Raw genomic sequence first — 19,471 nt, forward strand, 5'->3', positions numbered from 1 at the left:
ATGACTTTGTTGGTTCTTTTTTTATTTTATTTTTTTTTTTGACGCTGTTGCGTTTTTAAGAAGACAGATTAGACGTCTCATCGTATAATTAAAATCAAACAACTGCATGTTTAATTAACCCAAAACCTCTCGGGATTTATTCGAATGGAGTTTCCATGTTATTCAGCCAGGGCCAAGCTGCCTGCGGATTCTGAGAGCTGGCGAGGGCCACGTCTATGACGTAAGGAAAGATTTACCTCCGTGTGCCAAGAGAAGTTGTTATTTAAGTGAATTCACGATACTTTTGGCCCAGTTTTGTAATCGGATTCAGAATTTCAGATTTTGCTGATAAGCTAACAGCAGTAAAAGGCAAATGTATTTTTAATTTGATTCTTTTTTTAGGATGGTAACGTTAATGTGGTGTTTTTTTTTTTTTTTGGTTTTTTTTTAGTATGTGCCAGCGAATATTATCAGTGAAAGAAAAAAAAAAGTTAAGAAAGTGATGTCATAACCCCTTTGGTGACTAAATATCCTATGGTAAAGAGTGTCGCATGTTTCTTCTGTTGCCAAAGGGGTTAAATCACATTGACACAGGAAGACGTAAGGTTGTGACAAGCAGTCGGCTGTCAGTGGGATTATAGGTAGATATATGTGCTTTCTCTGGCTTTTATTCTACAAGTATCGGTGAATTTTATTACATTTTTTTTTTATTTTAAAGATTATTTTGCTGCTTTTCTTCAATTCTTACATTTAGTTTTAGTCCGCCAGGAGAGAGAGAACTTCCAGCGCTTTCACTTTAATGCGTACAATGAGAAAACTCAAAGCGCAATCTACATCATTTTTATATGTTTTTGCAAAGACAGAAGGCCGTTTTTCACGTCAAAGTGAACTTTTTTTATTTTATCTTTTTTAGAAGTATTAAAGCAATGTTGTTAATTTTTATCTTCGCTATTATCTTGATATACAGCACACTTGTAAGACCGTGTACTCTTTAAATTTCAGTTTCTGCCTTAATATTACACGGTACTCATTTGATGGAGATGAGCAAAAGCAGTCCTTGTGAAAGGGACCGTCAGTTTTCAAAAAGATTTATACAGACAGACGCCCCTGGAGTTCATCATCTAAAGGGATGGATCTCTGCGGGCGGCACAGAGACATGTACAGAACAGACCAAGAAACCCAAAAATGTAAATAGCGTGTTTCTCATTTCCAACGTTTTCTCCTTCGTGGGAATGTTTGGGTTTTTGAAGATGTCCCGTTTTATATTTCAGCGCTGCGCTTTGACTATGGAAACAGAGAGGCCCGATGGATACGTAACCGGTAAGGGTTAATGTTGATGTTTGTTTTGTCTTGTTATTATTTGTAATTGAAACGTATCGGTGTTACTATACAGTTCGATACTTTTTATATAGTATGTCTACTAACCGAGGCAAAGTCACCCAATGTTCCATTTATAACGGCGAGTTTATGGGGAAAGAACAGTAAAGTTCACAAAGAAAGTTTACCTCCTCTTCTAAAATGTATAGTTGTATTTTTTCAGCGTTGTAAGATCTTTTAGGAGAGATGAGGTTATATGAGAACATAAAGGGATCCCATGAATTACAAGAGGGAGAAATGTTAGGGAGGGTGGTAGATAAGTGGAACAGCCTTCCAGTGGATGAAATTAAACATGTGGCTGTCCTGAATATAAGTGCTAAATAAGGTTTGAAGAACAGGAAAACTGGGCAGACTGGATGGGGCCAAATTTCTCTAATCTGGCATCATAGAAACATATAATTTGAAATAAAATTCTAAAATGAAGGTTTACACCTGTTGCCGGTAGATGCATCCAATGATATAAAATAGCATTACATTCCGCGAGCATTCAGTTTAATGTATACACCGCGTATACCTAACAGCTACTGATAGCTTTAAATAAATGTATTTTGTGTTATTCTGAATATTTTAGATCTAAGGGCGTTATGAGCAGTTTGTGAGGCCATCTTTGTACTGCGCCACTTCCATGTTGTCCCCTTTATTTTTATATTTTATTCCGTTGGATATTCTGACGGTGAATCATCCTTAGGAATTTACCCGTGGGGATCCTCGCTTTGCTAAACTTCACATTTAACAACTTACGGGCGTCTTGTTTATCCTTCTTTCTTCTCATTGTTTTGTTACAACTAACTTTGTTTAGTGCGCCGTGGAAAGGACTAATTACTTTCTGACGTAACGTTAAAAAAACCAAAAACATCTATTTGAATGGTTAAGAATAATTTCATTTTTTTTGCTTTTTAAAATATCACATTGGAGTAACGCTTTATCAAGAACACTAACCCCCCGTAGCTGGTATTTTGGTAATTTATAGTTATTAGGGTAGTTCACCAATTGATGCCTGGTGTAATAATAATAATAATAATAATAATAATATAATATGCAATAAATATATGATGAAAGCCTAAGACAAAGGGGTAGTCCATTCTATTTACATTTTGCATTTAGTGAGGTCATACTTTATGGACTATAAACCAAATGCACTTGGCTTACATGCTAATAATTACATACTAATAATAATAACTAATAACATAATTATAGAAGGATAGCCGACGACAATGATCATCGGCTGCCGCCTACTAGCTTCTTAAAGTAACCGAAGCTATAGGAGCTTTCAGAATGCCTTCAAGAGCGTTGGACCGGCTACTATTGACGTAAATGCCAGGATATTTCTTTGTTTTAGTGAAAGGACCTTTCGCTTGCATTCCCATTTAATCCTTTTTCTTTAAGACCTGCCATATTTTCTTAGTTAATAACCCTTGTGTATCTACCACAAACGACTGTAATAGATGTACGCTTGGCGAGGAAAGATATCGGAGGCGTTGTTTTTTTATGTAGAGGGAGCCTGTTCCTTTAAATGGCCTCCTTGGATAACCATTCTTCGCTCGGAGAACTCGTAAAAATCCCTACGCAAAGGAATCCCCTTCTAGCTGGGAATCGCAGGAAGAAACATGTTAAGACTATGGGAGAAACATCTTAAAAGGAGAGGGATCCAGTTACAGAAATGATATTCCTAACCAGGCGTTTTTGGAAGTGATAGATGGACAGGCGACTATTAGTGTGATGACGTTATCTTTTAATTACATTTTAACTTAAAAATGAAGTCCCCTATGAAGGAAGGTTTGTTTTAATATAGTAAACGAGGTAAGCGTTTGTTCCAACAAAGCACCTTCTCGTACAATTAATACATTGTATTTAAATGCCTTTGGTTTCTCCGGGTAAGGACTGGAGTTTCTATAACAACCAGTTCATTTTCTTTGGTTTCCCAGACGAAATCAAATTGATCACTCGGTGTCCTTAGCATCCTTTTGCACGGAGTGAAGCAGTTCTTCTCTCTGATGGAGAGCTTAGCTTGGGTCAGTGGTCAGGGCTTATAACACCGAATGATAGTCTTAAAGTCCTTGCAGGGAATATATCCTGTAATAGTCTACGTCTGTACCCCTCGCTGGGCTCCTTTTATAAAAACTGATTGGTTGCCAAATTATAACTTTTAAAATGCCCAAAAAAACACATTTATATACGATTGTGACAAATGGACGGATACAGCTCTTTATATATATCTCTAGGTTGCCCCCTGGAAATCTGGCGAGGATGGTTTGATCAGACATTCTTGTGTTTGTCGTTGGCACTATCATTGAATGAACTCTTATAATCGGGAATCCAGCTGCTCCAGCAGTCGTGGGGTTAACTACTCTATTCTTTTTCTTAAATAGCCGGTGCCTTTTCCTCATGCTCTGACGTTGAAAAGCTCCGGGAGGCACACGCCTGGCCTCTTCAGTTCTGCATTCCTGGCGTTTGTTAGTCTTCTTGCCCACAGGCACGAGAAACCTAATTGCTCTGTTTCTTGCAAGCAGGTGATAATCAGCTTGTGGCCGAGAGGGAACACTCCAACATGGCCATAGACCTGACCTCCTGCACCCCCAATGGCCAGCATTCCTCCCCTACGCACATGGCAAGCAGTAAGTCTCATTAATGATTTCTTTTTCTCTGCCAATGTCTACGCAGTCATCAGCTCTATCTTCTAATGTACGTGGAAACCAAACATCTTTAGATCACGTAGAGATGATGAAATAAGTAGAATTTATTGAACAAAAATTACTGATACAATACTTGCAACGTTTCCACTTGCTTTTTTTTTTTTTTTAAAGCAGAATGCGCACAAATTAGAATCGATTAAAAAATGTGTTTAAATGCATCATTCATATAACAAGGTCAGTTCAGAGATATTTTGAAAGCCCCGTTCAAACAATTTCATTGGGCTTGTGTCCGTGGTACGGATCTTGGGCACCATTGCATATGTTAGAAATTTTTTTAATACGTTAGTATGGACCATGGTTTTAGGTGTCATTTTATCAACCATTATCTGACTGTTGTTAAAATATTACCAATGCTAATTATTAAAGTGACCATTAAACATGTTTTCTGAGTTTATGCCACAAAAACCCAAACCCATATATAGATCACCACTAGAACTGGTGGGATATAACCAGGGTTTAGTGAACCCAGAGCAGGCCAAGTATGTGTGTAATACAGTGTAAGCAGGTACAGTGATCAATAATACAAAGCGTATACCTGAAATGGTAAATAACACAGAATATATCACGGCAGATACCTGTGTATGGGGGAGGGGGCGATGGAAACGGGTATGGGATATGAGAAAAGTCCAAGTGCTGCGTAAAGCAGGTGAGTGGGGTCTGGGGATTAATCGGCCTCCTCAAGACCCATGAAGTAGTGTCTGAGCAAGCCGAGTGTGAGCGAGCGAAAATCTCAGACAATGATCAGGCACAAAAAAAATCCTATTGATTTTGTTTACAGTGATGTTTTGTGTCTTTGTGTCGCTGTTTGTTTTACTATTGTTTTATTAATTTGCCAATATTTTATTTTTTGGACATCATTTATGCCTCTGACACATGCATTTATCTTATCATTTCATTAAATAATCATGGCTTCATATTCCGTGTTAAGTGTAATTTAAATATTCATCGCTCCATTTGGTCAAGTAATTATTTCCATGTTCCTAAAATACATAGATTGTGAGCATATTGGGTAATCATTTTTACCGCAGCAAAATCGCTCTATTGATGGCAGCACTTTGCTCGAAAATTACATTTTAGGTTTCGGAATTATAATGAAGCCCCGCAGAATGTTAAGAGTAAGATGAGTGATCGGGGAGGGAAATTGGAAGCTTTCTAACTGCTTGCAGACTTACACTTCTAGCGTTTGCTTGTTAATAATTGGAATAGTAGTCCTTCAGTAGTCCATTACTACCCTTATGGTGTCATTTGCACGGGTAAACTTGTGTTTAGCGCTCCATAGGAAGATCGCGATCGTTTGCGTGAATCTAAAGAGCCGCTTTTTGCAGGAATATTACTTTAAAGGCGTTTTATTGGAATAAGCTCTGGTGTTAATGCAGATAGAATGTGAGATGTAGCTGCGCTTAAACAAACATGTCCAATTATATGTCTGTCTCTAGAGAACTATACACCTTGCCTTCTCTGTTGAAAAAGCGGTGTTGGGTTCTCTGAGGATCATAGCATTAGATAACAGTCAGGCGATTCCGACACCGCAGCGCTGCAAGCTGCCGGCACGTTCGTAGCTTCAAACATCGTACTCATAGTCCTTCTCCTCCGACAGACAATTTTATGGAAGGATTTGTTCGTTTACGAGACCCGGTATAAACTTTCACTTGGTGTTCAGTATAATGGTAAACATTTTAAAGCGATGTTAGATTTCTGCAGTGTTGAAAGCATGTCCTTGATTTTACTGGCATAATCTCCAATTGAAAACAGAATCTATATATTATTATTACTAATAACAATACTGGCTTACTATCTAACAAAAAGGACGGGTACCGTACCGTTCGTGCAGACGTAACACTGACCTCTACACAGAAACTTTCCATAAGTTTCTTGTCGAACCAGAAATCCAGAATGCATTTAACCTGCAATAAATAAAGTTGAATAATTAAAATAATAATTATTCAGCATAGTTTTATTTTAAAATAGTATTGTCTAAAGAAGACAAAATAACCTTTTTTTTTTTTTTATTATATACCATGTAATACCAACTTTTAAAAGGTAATAACACCCTACACCGAAAGCAAGGCCTGATGATGTCTGTCGGGCACCTAGTGAAATATTGAACGTACGGTCTGTCGCTTTAAGGTTGACGCCTTTTATACTGGAAGGATTAGCAATATTGACCCATTTTCCTTAGAACAATTCATATTGTTTTCCATGATTAGTACTTCTGTTATCTTGTCACCAGGGATACTGATTGATGAACCTTTCAGCCAGAGGTCACCTTGGGCTTTGCACTTCGGGAGTCTCATGTTCCAAAGTTCACCTATCCAATTATTCCAGAGAAAGATAGTATCTTCCCTGGTTCCAGCTACCTTTTTTGTGTCTGTTTATGGTATCCAGGTCCCTTTCTCTTCCACGCAGACACCGTTCAGTGACAAATACATACACCATAGCAGATTAGCCTGGATCGCTACAGAACGCAGTACAAAGAAACCACCTAACAGGATTTTTTCAATGTCAACCAGTGACATAAGTTGAAGAACAAGCTTGTAAGCGATTAAATGGGACAACAGGAGGGGTGTCGTCACACTGCATATTTTTATATACACGTCCATAAGACAAAGTCAAATAGTGCGTAAAAGGAGTCAGTCCCTACACAAACTAAGGCAAAGGTTTGGACTGTATACATGCTAGAGATATTGCCGTGCTGTAGAATGCCAATCAACTGTTAACATCTTCTATTTATTAGGGAACTGAATGCACTTCATGGTGGGCTGTATGTTTTCAGCTGCTGACAGCAATGTCTTACCAGGCAGTTATGTCTCAAGTCGAGTTCTTACCACTCCCTGTACTGTTACGGATGACCTACATGCAAAACCAAGCTTCTGTGGAATACCACTTCCATGATGCTCGGTCAGCTTTCTGTGTTATTCAGTGCTAGACAACCTTTAGTACTTGAGAACGCAGCTCCCACAATGCTTTCTATGCCGTTTTCTAGACCTAGCAGCTGTGGAGGTTTCGCTCATATTATTACCTTTGTGCTAGTTAAGTATCATGAGAGTAGCCTTTAATGCTAAACTGATGGTAGCCCCACTAAACAGGACACGAGCCAGGACATTCAACAGCTAGGCGATGGGATCAGGATTTGAGACGGTTCTAATAACATTAGATCTAGAGTTTTTACAAGATTCTGAGTTGAACAGTGGAATTTGTGGAGTAAAATCAAAATCTTGTACATTACCATTTTCAAACTTTAGTAGAATAAGAATCTTTTTTACACGCTTTTTTTTGTAATACAAAGTGATATCTGAAATCAAGTACATACCAACTTAACATTATATTGACTTGACTTAGCCCTGGAGATAATTGATAGAAATTTAGAAGTAGGACAAGCCTCTTGAAAACTTAAGTGAGGGTGTCATAAGAGACCATTGCTTGCAAAATAGATTGATACACAATATGGCATGTCTAAATACAGTCTATGTAATTGCCACCCATTTCTTTGCTAATGGCCTATGCAGAAGAGGGACCCCATGTAACTGCCTGTGGGTAAAGAATAAAAACAAAACGAATCAAGATATGTCATTGTCTGTATTGCTCTCAAGCTTCCTGTAGTCTGTAACTAAAATAAGTTCCGTATTAAAAGGTATAGATGGTACAATGTGTGTAATATTGGAAGCTTGTCCCATATTCGGGCTCCAAAAATAGGCTCCTTCATCAATTGCGAGTACCCATAGCAGTGCAGATCTTCCGTCCCTCATATTGTGTGCATGGATGTTATTTTATTTTTTTTACAGAAAATAAATTTTTCATTAAAATGTCTGTGCTGAAACTGAGAACTCTAATAATGGTAGCCATTGAGTACTGGAGTCGTGCCCCCGATTATTTAGACCGACAATGTGTCATAGTTAGTTTGCTTGGGGACATGGGGGGGGGCATTTACAGTTGAATTTTACATCATGGCTGGGTCCTTTCTGTACTCCACTTATGGGGTTCTGTCCACTTCCTGTTGATGGATGGGGTATTATGTATATGCTTAGAAACATTATATTATTGGGCCATCCTATACAAAATGCCCACAATGTATGAGACATTGCATGTAGCCAGTGTTCCAGTGGTGCGTTGCTTTGACTTTTCACAATTAATGTAGGTAAGTTGTTTAATGTCACCCAATATAGTTTTAGTTAATATGTGATCACTCTTCACTCAGATTGTCTGCACCCAGAGCCTAGTGCAGCACAAGACGAATCTGACCAAAAAGAGGACTTTATAACACGCCGCTCATCGAAGAATTTCTTTTATACTTCATCTTTTTTCTAATTGATTAAACCTATTTGAGCAGAATAATTGTCAGGTTAACTCCTTGCATTCTACCAAGCATCTACTTCCCCACATTTCTAAAAGCTTCTTGCATGTCAGAGCAATAATAAAGATAAAGCAATATGTGGTTCTGATTCTGTCTAGCTTTTATACTGCATACTTATACATACATACATACATACATACATACATACATACATACATACATACATAGAAATGCAGAGCTATCCAGGTGAATGGTGTAACTGAAACGTCTTTCGTTTAGCTCCTCCGCTTGTTGCTGCTACTAAAAGCTGGGGTGTACTGTAATATGCTTGCTTTCTTACACATGCTCACTAGAAGTCCCATTATAGTCATATCCTCAAATCGTAAATCAAATAACTAAACAAGACTTATATTTACAGGCAGTAGACTGCACTGGAGCCCATGCAAAAAATAAACTCCAACTTAAAAAAAAAACAACCAATGGTTTGGACCGTTCCTTTAACTACGGGGCCGGTGAGATTTGATCAGGCATTCGTTATATTATAGGGATATCATTCCAACAAGTTTCCTGATTAAAAAAATAGATAGCTTTGCACCTACAAAACTATTAGGCTTGCCTTTGTGTTTTAAGTGAATAAAGTTGTTTAACGTAATTGCCGTCTTGTCTGTTGGCTTCCAGGTCTGTATGTGTTTTGTGTTGTGCACTTAGACGCATGCATATATCTACAATCTGTATGACCCATGACTTTTATTTCTATATTTAACCAATGTTCCTGCTATATAAATGTCTCTAACGACCGTCAACAGAAAAACTCATTGCCCTCGTGGTCTGGCAATATAGATTGGTGTTACAAACAGCGGTTACACATGGGAAGCGCGGCTGTGTGTGGCACAATTTCACTGCCAGGGAATGTGAGCAACCATGCCGTAACCGCTCTGCCCCATTCCTACCACCGCCAGGAGCGTGGAAGAGAAAGAATAAGCCCTGGGCCAGTTGGGCATGTGTCATTTATGGGCATTCAGTGCAACCTTTTCGATTTGTAGTGAACTCCAAAAGTAGTTGAGCTATGTATTATAAAGAGACACCCTAGCCTTCCATGTTGGTGAAGCTCACTGGAGTTGGCCCTTCATAGTACATAGTGTTATCGGGTAACTGAAATGATACGCTCCCCTGCAAACTACCACTTTAATGAACAGACCCTATAACGTATTATCTATAACATAAAAATAATAACCATATAACCCAGGCCCAACAAGTTGTGGAAAAGGTCATAGGTATTAGTAATGACAACCAAGGACCAAGTATCCCAGAGACTAAATGCCCTTGTTTTGTCACTCCCGTTAGCTGCTTATTAAGATAGGTTTGTATATCCCGACTATCACACTGACAAATAGCTTTTAGTGTACATGTATTTAAGGACTTATGTTATCCCTGCTTCAAAGCATCAATAATCTTGCTAAAACCTGTGTCTTATAACACATTAAAATGACAGACAGCACAGATGGAGTGGTTGCCCAGATAACCCAAGCTGAGGATACGCACATTGAGATCCAGATCCAGGTCTACAGTCCATACAGTCTATAAGGCTGTACTATCTGCGTATATAGTTTGTTTGTTTATGTATTTAGATATGTATGGCGTTTTCTAGTTGTGATCATCAGTAATATAGTATTAGATGTTTTCTAAGTGAGTATTCATTAACTTTTTCTGAGCTATAGCATGAAGATCACATTGCTATCCAGGGCGGTTCTGTAAGTTGACTGGCATATTACATTTTGAGCACAGTCATGTCAGGCACATCGTTGAAAGGTCTTGGAAAAGGCTCTTGGTGTCTGGTTTTAGGGCAGGAAGGCAGAACAAGTTGATCCAGTTCTAATTTATAGATTCAAACTACAGATATCAAATTTCACTTTTTTTCTTTTTTCTTTTTTGCTCTGTAACCCCTCTTGTTCCACAGTCTTTTATGTTGATGTCATTCATTCTGAAAATGTAATGTCCGTCAGTGGAATACCCCTGAGCCAAGTTCTCTCCCGGGGCCAAGATGCATTGACCATGCAAACTTGTAGGGACATGTTATGTGATACTGGGGTGGATCATTACATTATATTTAAGTTTCGGTTTCACATTAGTCTTAAAATAAAAGACACGCCTCTGTAATTTAACGGATTCTTCAGCTCCATGGGATAGCCTTAAACCATTATTTGTTTTGTTGTCTTACCATTACATAAGTTATGGCAGGTAAAAGGTGATGGAAACCCTTCCACTTAAATTTAAGGGGTAGTAGAAGCATTATTAAACATCTACAGACACCAGACAAGCCAGAAGGCTTGTTTTTCCCTCAGAAATCTCATGGTGCTTTCACAACCACAAGGGATTCTGGGTAGGCACATGCAAATAAGGTTAACAATTATCACCTTTGCCTCTATATCCACTTTATACATGGATCCCTTGAAAGTAATTGCCCGCTGTACAAGACAGCCTTTAGACAAAACTCGGGAAGAGGTGCGTTTTGTTGTCTTGCGACTGTTACTGTAATACCAAACTGCCATATTGGTTGACATCTCAACTTTAGAACCTACTTTTCAGGATTTCAGGGACCAGTAACACACCATATTTTACTCCTACCAGTCCAGGGGTATATTTTACACTATATTTTACAGAGTTCTAGGAAGATGATCATTAGGATCTGGCCTTCTCTTTAAGATTTGATTTCTCACTGTGTAACGCAAAATGCCTTAGTCTGTCATCTGGTTTGGAATTTATATATATATATATATATAATACAAGTTGGGTGTTAACTATTGTCTGGTGTGCTTCTTTGCTCGCTTTATTCACATTTTTCTGGGACTCATATCATTTCTCATGTTGCTGGCCAGCATTTACAGTGGTGCCCAGCAATATGTAAACTATATAACAGAGTAATTAGCTCCCCTCTGCGAGTTTATGTCCATCAAGCATACTGTAGGGCAGCACTTTACATGTGCTGTTCACCCTGTGAAAGGTATGTGAGTCCCGGGAGATGCGGTCATCCTGCTTGTTACAGAAGTGCACCACATTGATACTTTGCACCCTGTGATCGTCGTGTTGTTTTTTTTGAGGGGTTAAACGGACCATACGTGGCTTAACCTAGTTCACTATGCTGCAAGCAGACAGCACTATCATGTATCATCTGCTCTCCCTATCACCGTATTGCTAGTTTCCAGGATATCTAATTGGCGTTGGGTGGGGCGGGTAGGGTTGGTGGGACAGCAGCCGAAGGGAGAAACCGAGTCTCTCAACAGATGAAAGCTGACTCTTTCTGGGAGTTTGGGAACTACGATTCTTCTCACTGTCTTAAAACATTTATGTATGTATAATGTGCCTGCAAACCCGGCACTGTATACATTGTCGGATGTTACCCTGGCAAACTATGAAACAGTTTAATTCTGATTTTTTTTATGCTTAAATAACACCTTTCAAATAAGAGAAGGCGCAAGAACAAAGAAACTCGTTATTTAATTAAATTCTCTTAAAATACTGTATGCCACTTTTTTCACAGTTGATTTATTTTTATTTCTCCAAAGCTTTAATAATAAACCTTAATTTTCTCACTACTTTTGCTTGGATAGATTTGGTGATGAGCACCCAAGGTTTCAGGCTACACATCACTTAAGTGTGATCCATTTACCACAAAATATCTTTAGCTCTTTACTGGCACACAGCTAGTGTAGTAATGACTAAAAAAATGTGGATATTAAAAAAATGACTAAAGTTTCTTGGTCTAATGGTAGTCTGAAGTGGCATACAAGCAGTTGTGATCTGGAAACCCATCATAATGGCCAAAGTGGCATTTGAGGTAGCTACAAAACCTTATGAGCCAGGCATGTAACTCTTTCATTGTGTTTATATTTGTAACATTGAGTAGCAGGTATGTATTTGCAATCAACTGGATGATAACTGCTGCTTTACCAAACCCATTTACTAGCCCTTTAAATACCTTTGGGTTTGGAACCATGTATAGATTAAATATCGCTAGTATTGTTTTTAGGCACACTGACTCCCATAGAAGCAGTGTATGTTGATAGTGTTGTTCTCCATATCTAATAAATAGCTTTAGGGCAAACTAGCCTTAGAATCGCAATCTTCTCACTAGATATTACTTGTGATAGGATCGCAATTTAGAAGAGTTTGGGATAAACACATTCTGCCTGTCATACTTCACATTGAGTGATTTATTTGACTTTTATATCCTAGACTAGATTCCATAAGCATGCTCAGTCCAGCACTATAATTCAGCATTTTGCTTGTGGCTTTAACCCTTTCAGTGATTGGAAAACTGTGTTAAATTTAACTTTAATGCCATGGCAGGGGTCAAAACATAATGTTTGCACCTGCAAGAAACTATAGGGTTAACTCCTGGAGCTACTGTTTGCACTTTAGCTGAGATCACACAACCCATCCCATCCAAACCCATTCCTTAACAAACCTTTCGCCAGTCCCCTCCGCACCTTCCCAGCTCCTCTGGGTTATTCTGGCCTCTGGCCAAAATCTGTCAAAAGTTTTTTATTTTTTTGGTTTTTTTTTCTTCTTAATTTCTATTTCTTTCTCTCTCTTTAACAAATTCCCTCCCACTTGCAGTTTCTTCCAACTAAACAGGTTTCTGGTCTATCCACATAATCTTGAAAACAATTCCAAGGTCATATCCGGGTGGATTGAATTGTTTCTGGGTGTTTTCTCTTTTAAGAGAGCATGAAAAAAAAATATTAGTGCAAAGTCCAAACCACTGCACTGGTCCTACTAAAAAGTTCTGGCTGGAAGGTATAATAGGCCAGCCCTACAAAAGGGTTCTGGCTGGAAGGTGTAGTAAGCTGGTTCCACTAAAGAGCTATGGCTGGTCCTATTAAAGGAATCTGACTGCAGGGTGTAGTAAGCTGGTTCTACTAAAGGGCTATGGCTGGTCCTATTAAAGGAATCTGACTGCAGGGTGTAGTAAGCTGGTTCTACTAAAGGGCTATGGCTGGTCCTATTAAAGGAATCTGACTGCAGGGTGTAGTAAGCTGGTTCTACTAAAGAGTTCTGGTTGTAGGCTGTAGTAAGATTGCCCTACTAAACATTGCTGGCGATAGGGTGTAGTAAGCTGGTCTTACTAAACATTACTTTCTGTACGCTGTAGTAAGTTGGCCCTACTAAAGGTTTCTTGCCATAGGTTATAGCAAGTTTTCCCTGAATCAATTTCATGCACTGTGGGGCTAATAGTCCTATGTATGCCTTTTATTGATGAAGCAGCAGTGGTCACATGAAATATTTAATCTAACCTAGGGTCGTCGCATTGGCCATGTTTTCCCAGAGACATATTTTTTACAACTCTGAACATCTTAAGTGCTGCCCACTGAATGCATAAAGTCAGGGAGTTTACATATAATCATAGGGTTAAAAGTCACATATTTAAATGTTTGCAATAACAATACTGTCAATTATTAATCTTTTTTTTTATTTATATATTGATAGCAGAGACAGTCTCAAGCTCAGACCCCAATCTCTCTTTCATTACCCAGTGACTGTCTTTTCTAGCAGCTTGCAATGTTTACTATGAGTTTATCACTGTTTTTCACACAGTAAGAAATGTGTAAATCAAATGCTTTTCTCATAATTTATAAGTGTTCTTTGTGAGCCTAATGAATTAAAGCTGATATTGAAGAGTATATATTGCTACTGGTAGTTGCAGTTGTTTGGTGTTACAATAAGAACACCTTGCTATACAATTACACACACCTACACTGCAAATGATTGTATTCTTTGCAAACCACGTCCTGTTGTAGAATGAATAGAATAGAATGGCTTTGCCTTAATCACACACAAGCTATCTCACAGAAAAAAAGATTCCATTGGCATTACCATAAACAGCAAGCTCAGTGTGTTTGATGGAGTGGCACCAAAAATGTCACATGACCGACATTGATGGCAGCCTACAAGTATGTATATAAAATAAATAAAGCTTATTGGGACAAAATAAAAGTGTATGTTTGTTGATACACTACATCACTGTACACAACACTATAAATATTTAATGTGTAAAGGAAAGTATTTCCAGGAGAATTCCACTTCAAATGATGACATGGAGGCATTTCCCAGCCACAGTTGACACAAGCATTCTTTGCCCAATGCTAAATGTTCATAAATGCCCATTTCCACTGAACAGGGTGCTCTAGCAGGACAATGAAAACTCCCTAATACCCCCTCAGCCTGACAAGAACAGATGTACTTTTTCAACTAAGGATTTTTTTGTTGGGCAAACCCTTAAATCTTGTTTAGAATCTGTTATTTAGCTCAATATAGCTGCCCTTCACCAGGCTAAGGATTGCTCTCCTTGATGTGACCCGGTGACTGTCACCTCTGCCTTTTCTCATCCACAAGCAGCTCTTCCTTGGAGTTAGAAGTGTCCCTGAGGTGCCCGCACCCAGAGGACAGGTTCAGAAAAGTAGCATGTGTGTGTGATTGTTTACCATGCTGCAGCTGAGCATCCAGACTCGCGCTCCTCCACCAGCTCCACTGTCACCATTACGCCGGCAAAAAATATTTTAACCTTTTAACGCCAAAGCAGCTTGTAACACAAGATGGTGACATTGACTTGTGTGCCATTGTAGTCTTTAATAGCTCTGACATATCATTTATTCAGTGTTCCCTCTAAGGCAGTGGTTCTCAACCTTCCTAATGCTGAGATCCTTTAATACAGTTCCTCATGTTGTGGTGACCCCAACCATAAAATTATGTAATTAGATACTGTGAAATATGTGTTTTCCGATGGTCTTAGGCGACCCCCAAAGGGGTCGCGACCCACAGATTGAGAACCGCTTCTCTAAGGTGTGATGCCATTAAGTGATGACTCTTTGAAATGGACACCTATTTATTTGGAGACCTCGTGGTATATGTTTTTCTTTGCATTTTAGCAGCATATTTCACACCTTACAGGGACACTGCCTACATTTGAACATTTTTTGCTGTAAAAGTTGCATCATATCATAGCCCAGCACCATTCCTCAGATAGCACCTGTACTGACAGCAATCGGGTGCTTTAAAACAGTATCCCATATTGTTGTAGAGTTTATGATTACATCCATTAATGCATAAACTAAAGCTTTTGAGAACATTCCAAGGAGCTCATGTACTACTCCTATTTTCATTGAGCCATGTAGGCTTATCCAAAGCATTTGTATAGCCCCCAGGAGATTTTAAAGGACATTTTTGATCAAACTACCTGCCTATGTTAGCGCAATTTGATTGTTTTGGAGATGCTTGGTAAAATTGTTAGGGAGCATACACGATATGGCTGAGTCAGCTTTATCTTCTGTCCCAAGTTCTCTCTCCTGCCCTACACAGGCTGCATTAAACGAACAACAATAATCCGCTGAAAAAATAGGTATAGATAATGGGGAGGGATGATTATACTGATCCTGAGATTTCTAATAAATATGTAGGGTTTTTTACATAGTAACATAGTAACATAGTTCATAAGGTTGAAAAAAGACCAAAGTCCATCAAGTTCAACCTATATACATATTGTGTCCTTACTGTGTTGATCCAGAGGAAGGCAAAAAACCCTTATGAAGCAGATGCCAATTGCCCCATACCAGGGGGAAAATTCCTTCCCGACTCCAAATATGGCAATCAGAATAAATCCCTGGATCAACGTTCTGTCCCTATTAATCTAATATCCATAACTTGTAATATTATTGCTTTCAAGAAACACGTCCAGGCTCCTTTTGAACTCTTTTATTGAGTTTACCATCACCACTTCCTCTGGCAGAGAGTTCCATAATCTCACCGCTCTTACTGTAAAGAACCCCCGTCTGTGCTGGTGTAGAAACCTTCTTTCCTCCAGCCGTAGAGGATGTCCCCTTGTTATAGATACAGTCCTGGGTATAAATAGGTCCTGGGAGTGATCTCTGTACTGTCCCCTTATATATTTATACATAGTTATTAAGTCCCCCCTAAGCCGTCTTTTTTCCAAACTAAATAACCCCAATTCTGATAATCTTTCTGGGTACTGTAGTCCTCCCATTCCCCTTATTACTCTGGTTGCCCGTCTTTGAACCCTCTCCAGCTCCACTATATCTTTCTTGTACACTGGTGCCCAGTACTGTACACAGTATTCCATGTGTGGTCTGACTAGTGACTTGTACAGGGGTAGAATTATTTCCTTGTCGTGGGCATCTATGCCCCTTTTGATGCACCCCATGATTTTATTTGCCTTAGCAGCAGCTGCCTGACACTGGTCGCTACAGGTAAATTTACTGTTAACTAAAACTCCTAAGTCCTTTTCCATGTCAGTCGTCCCCAGTGTTTTCCCATTTAATACATATTCCCAGCCTGGATTTTTCTTCCCCATGTGCATAACCTTACATTTATCTGTGTTGAACCTCATCTGCCACATCCCAGCCCAAGCCTCCAACCTATGCAGATCCATTTGTAATCGTGCGCTGTCCTCTATTGTGTTAACCACGTTACAGAGCTTAGTATCGTCTGCAAAGATTGATACTTTACTATGCAATCCCTCTACAAGGTCATTAATAAATATATTAAAAAGAATAGGACCCAAAACTGACCCCTGTGGTACCCCACTAGCAACAGTCACCCACTCAGAGTATGTACCATTAATAACCACCCTCTGTTTCCTATCACTGAGCCAGTTACTTACCCACATACACACATTCTCCCCCAGCCCAAGCATTCTCATTTTATGTACGAGCCTTTTATGTGGCACCGTATCAAATGCTTTGGAAAAATCAAGATATACGACATCCAGCGATTCACCCCGATCCAGTCTTGAGCTCACCTCCTCATAAAAGCTGATCAGGTTAGTTTGACAGGACCGATCCCTTGTAAACCCATGCTGATATGGAGTCATACACTTATTTTCATTGAGATACTCCAAAATAGCATCTCTTAGGAAACCCTCAAACAGTTTACACACAACAGAAGTTAAACTAACAGGCCTATAATTCCCCGGGTCACTTTTTGTCCCCTTTTTGAATATTGGCACAACATTTGCTATGCGCCAGTCCTGGGGAACAGACCCTGTCACTATAGAGTCCTTGAATATTAGAAATAGGGGTCTGTCTATTACATTACTTAACTCCCTTAGAACGCGGGGGTGAATGCCATCTGGACCTGGTGATTTGTCTATTTTGATTTTTTTTAGGCGGCACTGCACTTCTTCCTGGGTTAGACAGGCGACATGTACTGGGGCATTTATCTCATCCTGCTGTATATTACCTGGCATTTCATTTTCCTCTGTGAATACAGCAGAGAAGAATATATTTAATAGATTAGCTTTTTCCTGATCCCCGTCTATAACTTCTCCCTCATTACTTTTTAAGGGGCCAACGCTTTCATTGTTAACCTTTTTACTATTTATATAGTTAAAGAACATTTTGGGGTTTGTTTTACTCTCTTTGGCAATGAGTCTTTCTGTCTCCAATTTTGCTGCTTTTATCTGATTTTTACATATTTTATTTTTTTCCCGATAGCTTTTTAGTGCTTCCTCACTGCCTTCCTGTTTTAGTAGCTTAAATGCCTTTTTTTTGCCATTTATTACCCCCTTTACATTTTTATTTATCCACATTGGTTTTCTCTTGTTCCTGACTCTTTTATTCCCATACGGTATGTACCTTTCACAGTGAGAATTTAAGATATTCTTAAAAATCTCCCATTGAGCGTCTGTACTCTTGTTTTTGAGGACATTTTCCCAATTTACAGTGTTAAGGGCTTCTCTTAGTTGATCAAACTTTGCCCTCCTAAAGTGCATAGTTCTTGTGGCTCCTCTAAGAGTTCCCTTATTGAAGGACAAGTTATAATGCATCATATTGTGATCACTATTTCCTAGATGTCCCCTGACCTGCACATTAGTTACTCTGTCAGGTCTGTTGGTTAATATTAAGTCCAGTAGGGCGCCCCCTCTGGTCGGGTCCTGTACCATTTGGGACAGATAATTATCCTTACTTATAGTCAGAAACCGGTTTCCTTTATGAGATTCACAGGTCTCGGTTTCCCAGTTTATGTCGGGATAGTTAAAGTCCCCCATAATAACCACCTCATCGTGATTAGCTGCCTTGTTTATTTGCTTTAATAATTGATCTTCTGCTGCTTCCATTATATTTGGTGGCTTATAGCAAACCCCGATCAGTATTTTATTATTTTTCTTTCCATATATTTCTACCCATAATGACTCCACATTATCATTTCCCTCACATATATTCTCCCGCAGTGTGGCCTTTAGGCTGGACTTTACATAAAGGCAAACTCCTCCCCCTTTTCGTTTTTTCCGATCCTTCCTGAATAGACTATACCCCTGTATGTTAACCACCCAGTCATAGCTATCATCCAACCATGTCTCTGTTATACCCACTATGTCATAATTTTCTTCAGACATTATTAACTCCAGTTCGTCAGTTTTATTGGTCAGACTTCTGGCATTAGTAAGCATACAATTTAGAGGTGTATGGTTTTTTTTCCCTATGAAGCCTATCCCTATTAACTATTCTAACCCCTCCCTCTGCTCCACCCCCAGGTACATTTATAAGCCCCAGCTCTCTATCTACACTATCTTCCCCTTCTATATTGTAGTTTCCCTCCCCCCCTTTCCCTAGTTTAAACACTCCTCCACCCTTCTGACCATCTTCTCCCCAAGCACAGCTGCACCCTCCCCATTGAGGTGCAGCCCGTCCCTACCGTAGAGCCTGTATCCGACAGAGAAGTCGGCCCAGTTCTCCATGAACCCAAACCCCTCCTTCCTACACCAGCTTCTGAGCCACTTGTTTAGCTCCCTAATCTCCCGCTGCCTCTCTGGTGTGGCACGTGGTACAGGTAATATTTCAGAAAATACTACCTTGGAGGTCCTTGCCTTAAGCTTGCTACCTAAGTCCCTGAAATAATTTTTAAGGACACTCCGCCTCCCTCTCACTTTGTCATTGGTGCCAATGTGCACCATGACTGCTGGGTCTTCTCCAGCCCCTCCCAGTAATCTGTCAACCCGATCCGCGATGTGCCGAACTCGAGCGCCAGGCAGACAACACACTGTTCGGCGATCCCGGTCTTTGTGACAGATCGCCCTGTCTGTCCCCCTAATAATTGAGTCCCCCACTACCAGCACCTG

At 39.4% G+C, this 19,471-nt stretch overlaps 1 protein-coding gene across 1 annotated transcript in view; it reads left to right on the forward strand.

The window, feature by feature from the left end:
• Positions 1-1,265: 1,265 nt before the first annotated feature.
• Positions 1,266-19,471, forward strand: part of LOC149282404 (zinc finger protein Helios-like) — a 44,479-nt gene continuing 26,273 nt past the window's right edge. Inside the window, exons 1-2 of the mRNA XM_089498236.1 lie at positions 1,266-1,299; positions 3,867-3,971. Coding sequence (XP_089354362.1) covers positions 1,266-1,299; positions 3,867-3,971 — 139 coding nt within the window. The remainder of the gene's footprint in view (positions 1,300-3,866; positions 3,972-19,471) is intronic.

This window comes from Sceloporus occidentalis, unplaced genomic scaffold, assembly GCF_023333645.1.
Source record: "Sceloporus occidentalis isolate IW3139 unplaced genomic scaffold, rSceOcc1.0.p SCAF_117, whole genome shotgun sequence".
Taxonomy (NCBI): domain Eukaryota; kingdom Metazoa; phylum Chordata; class Lepidosauria; order Squamata; family Phrynosomatidae; genus Sceloporus; species Sceloporus occidentalis.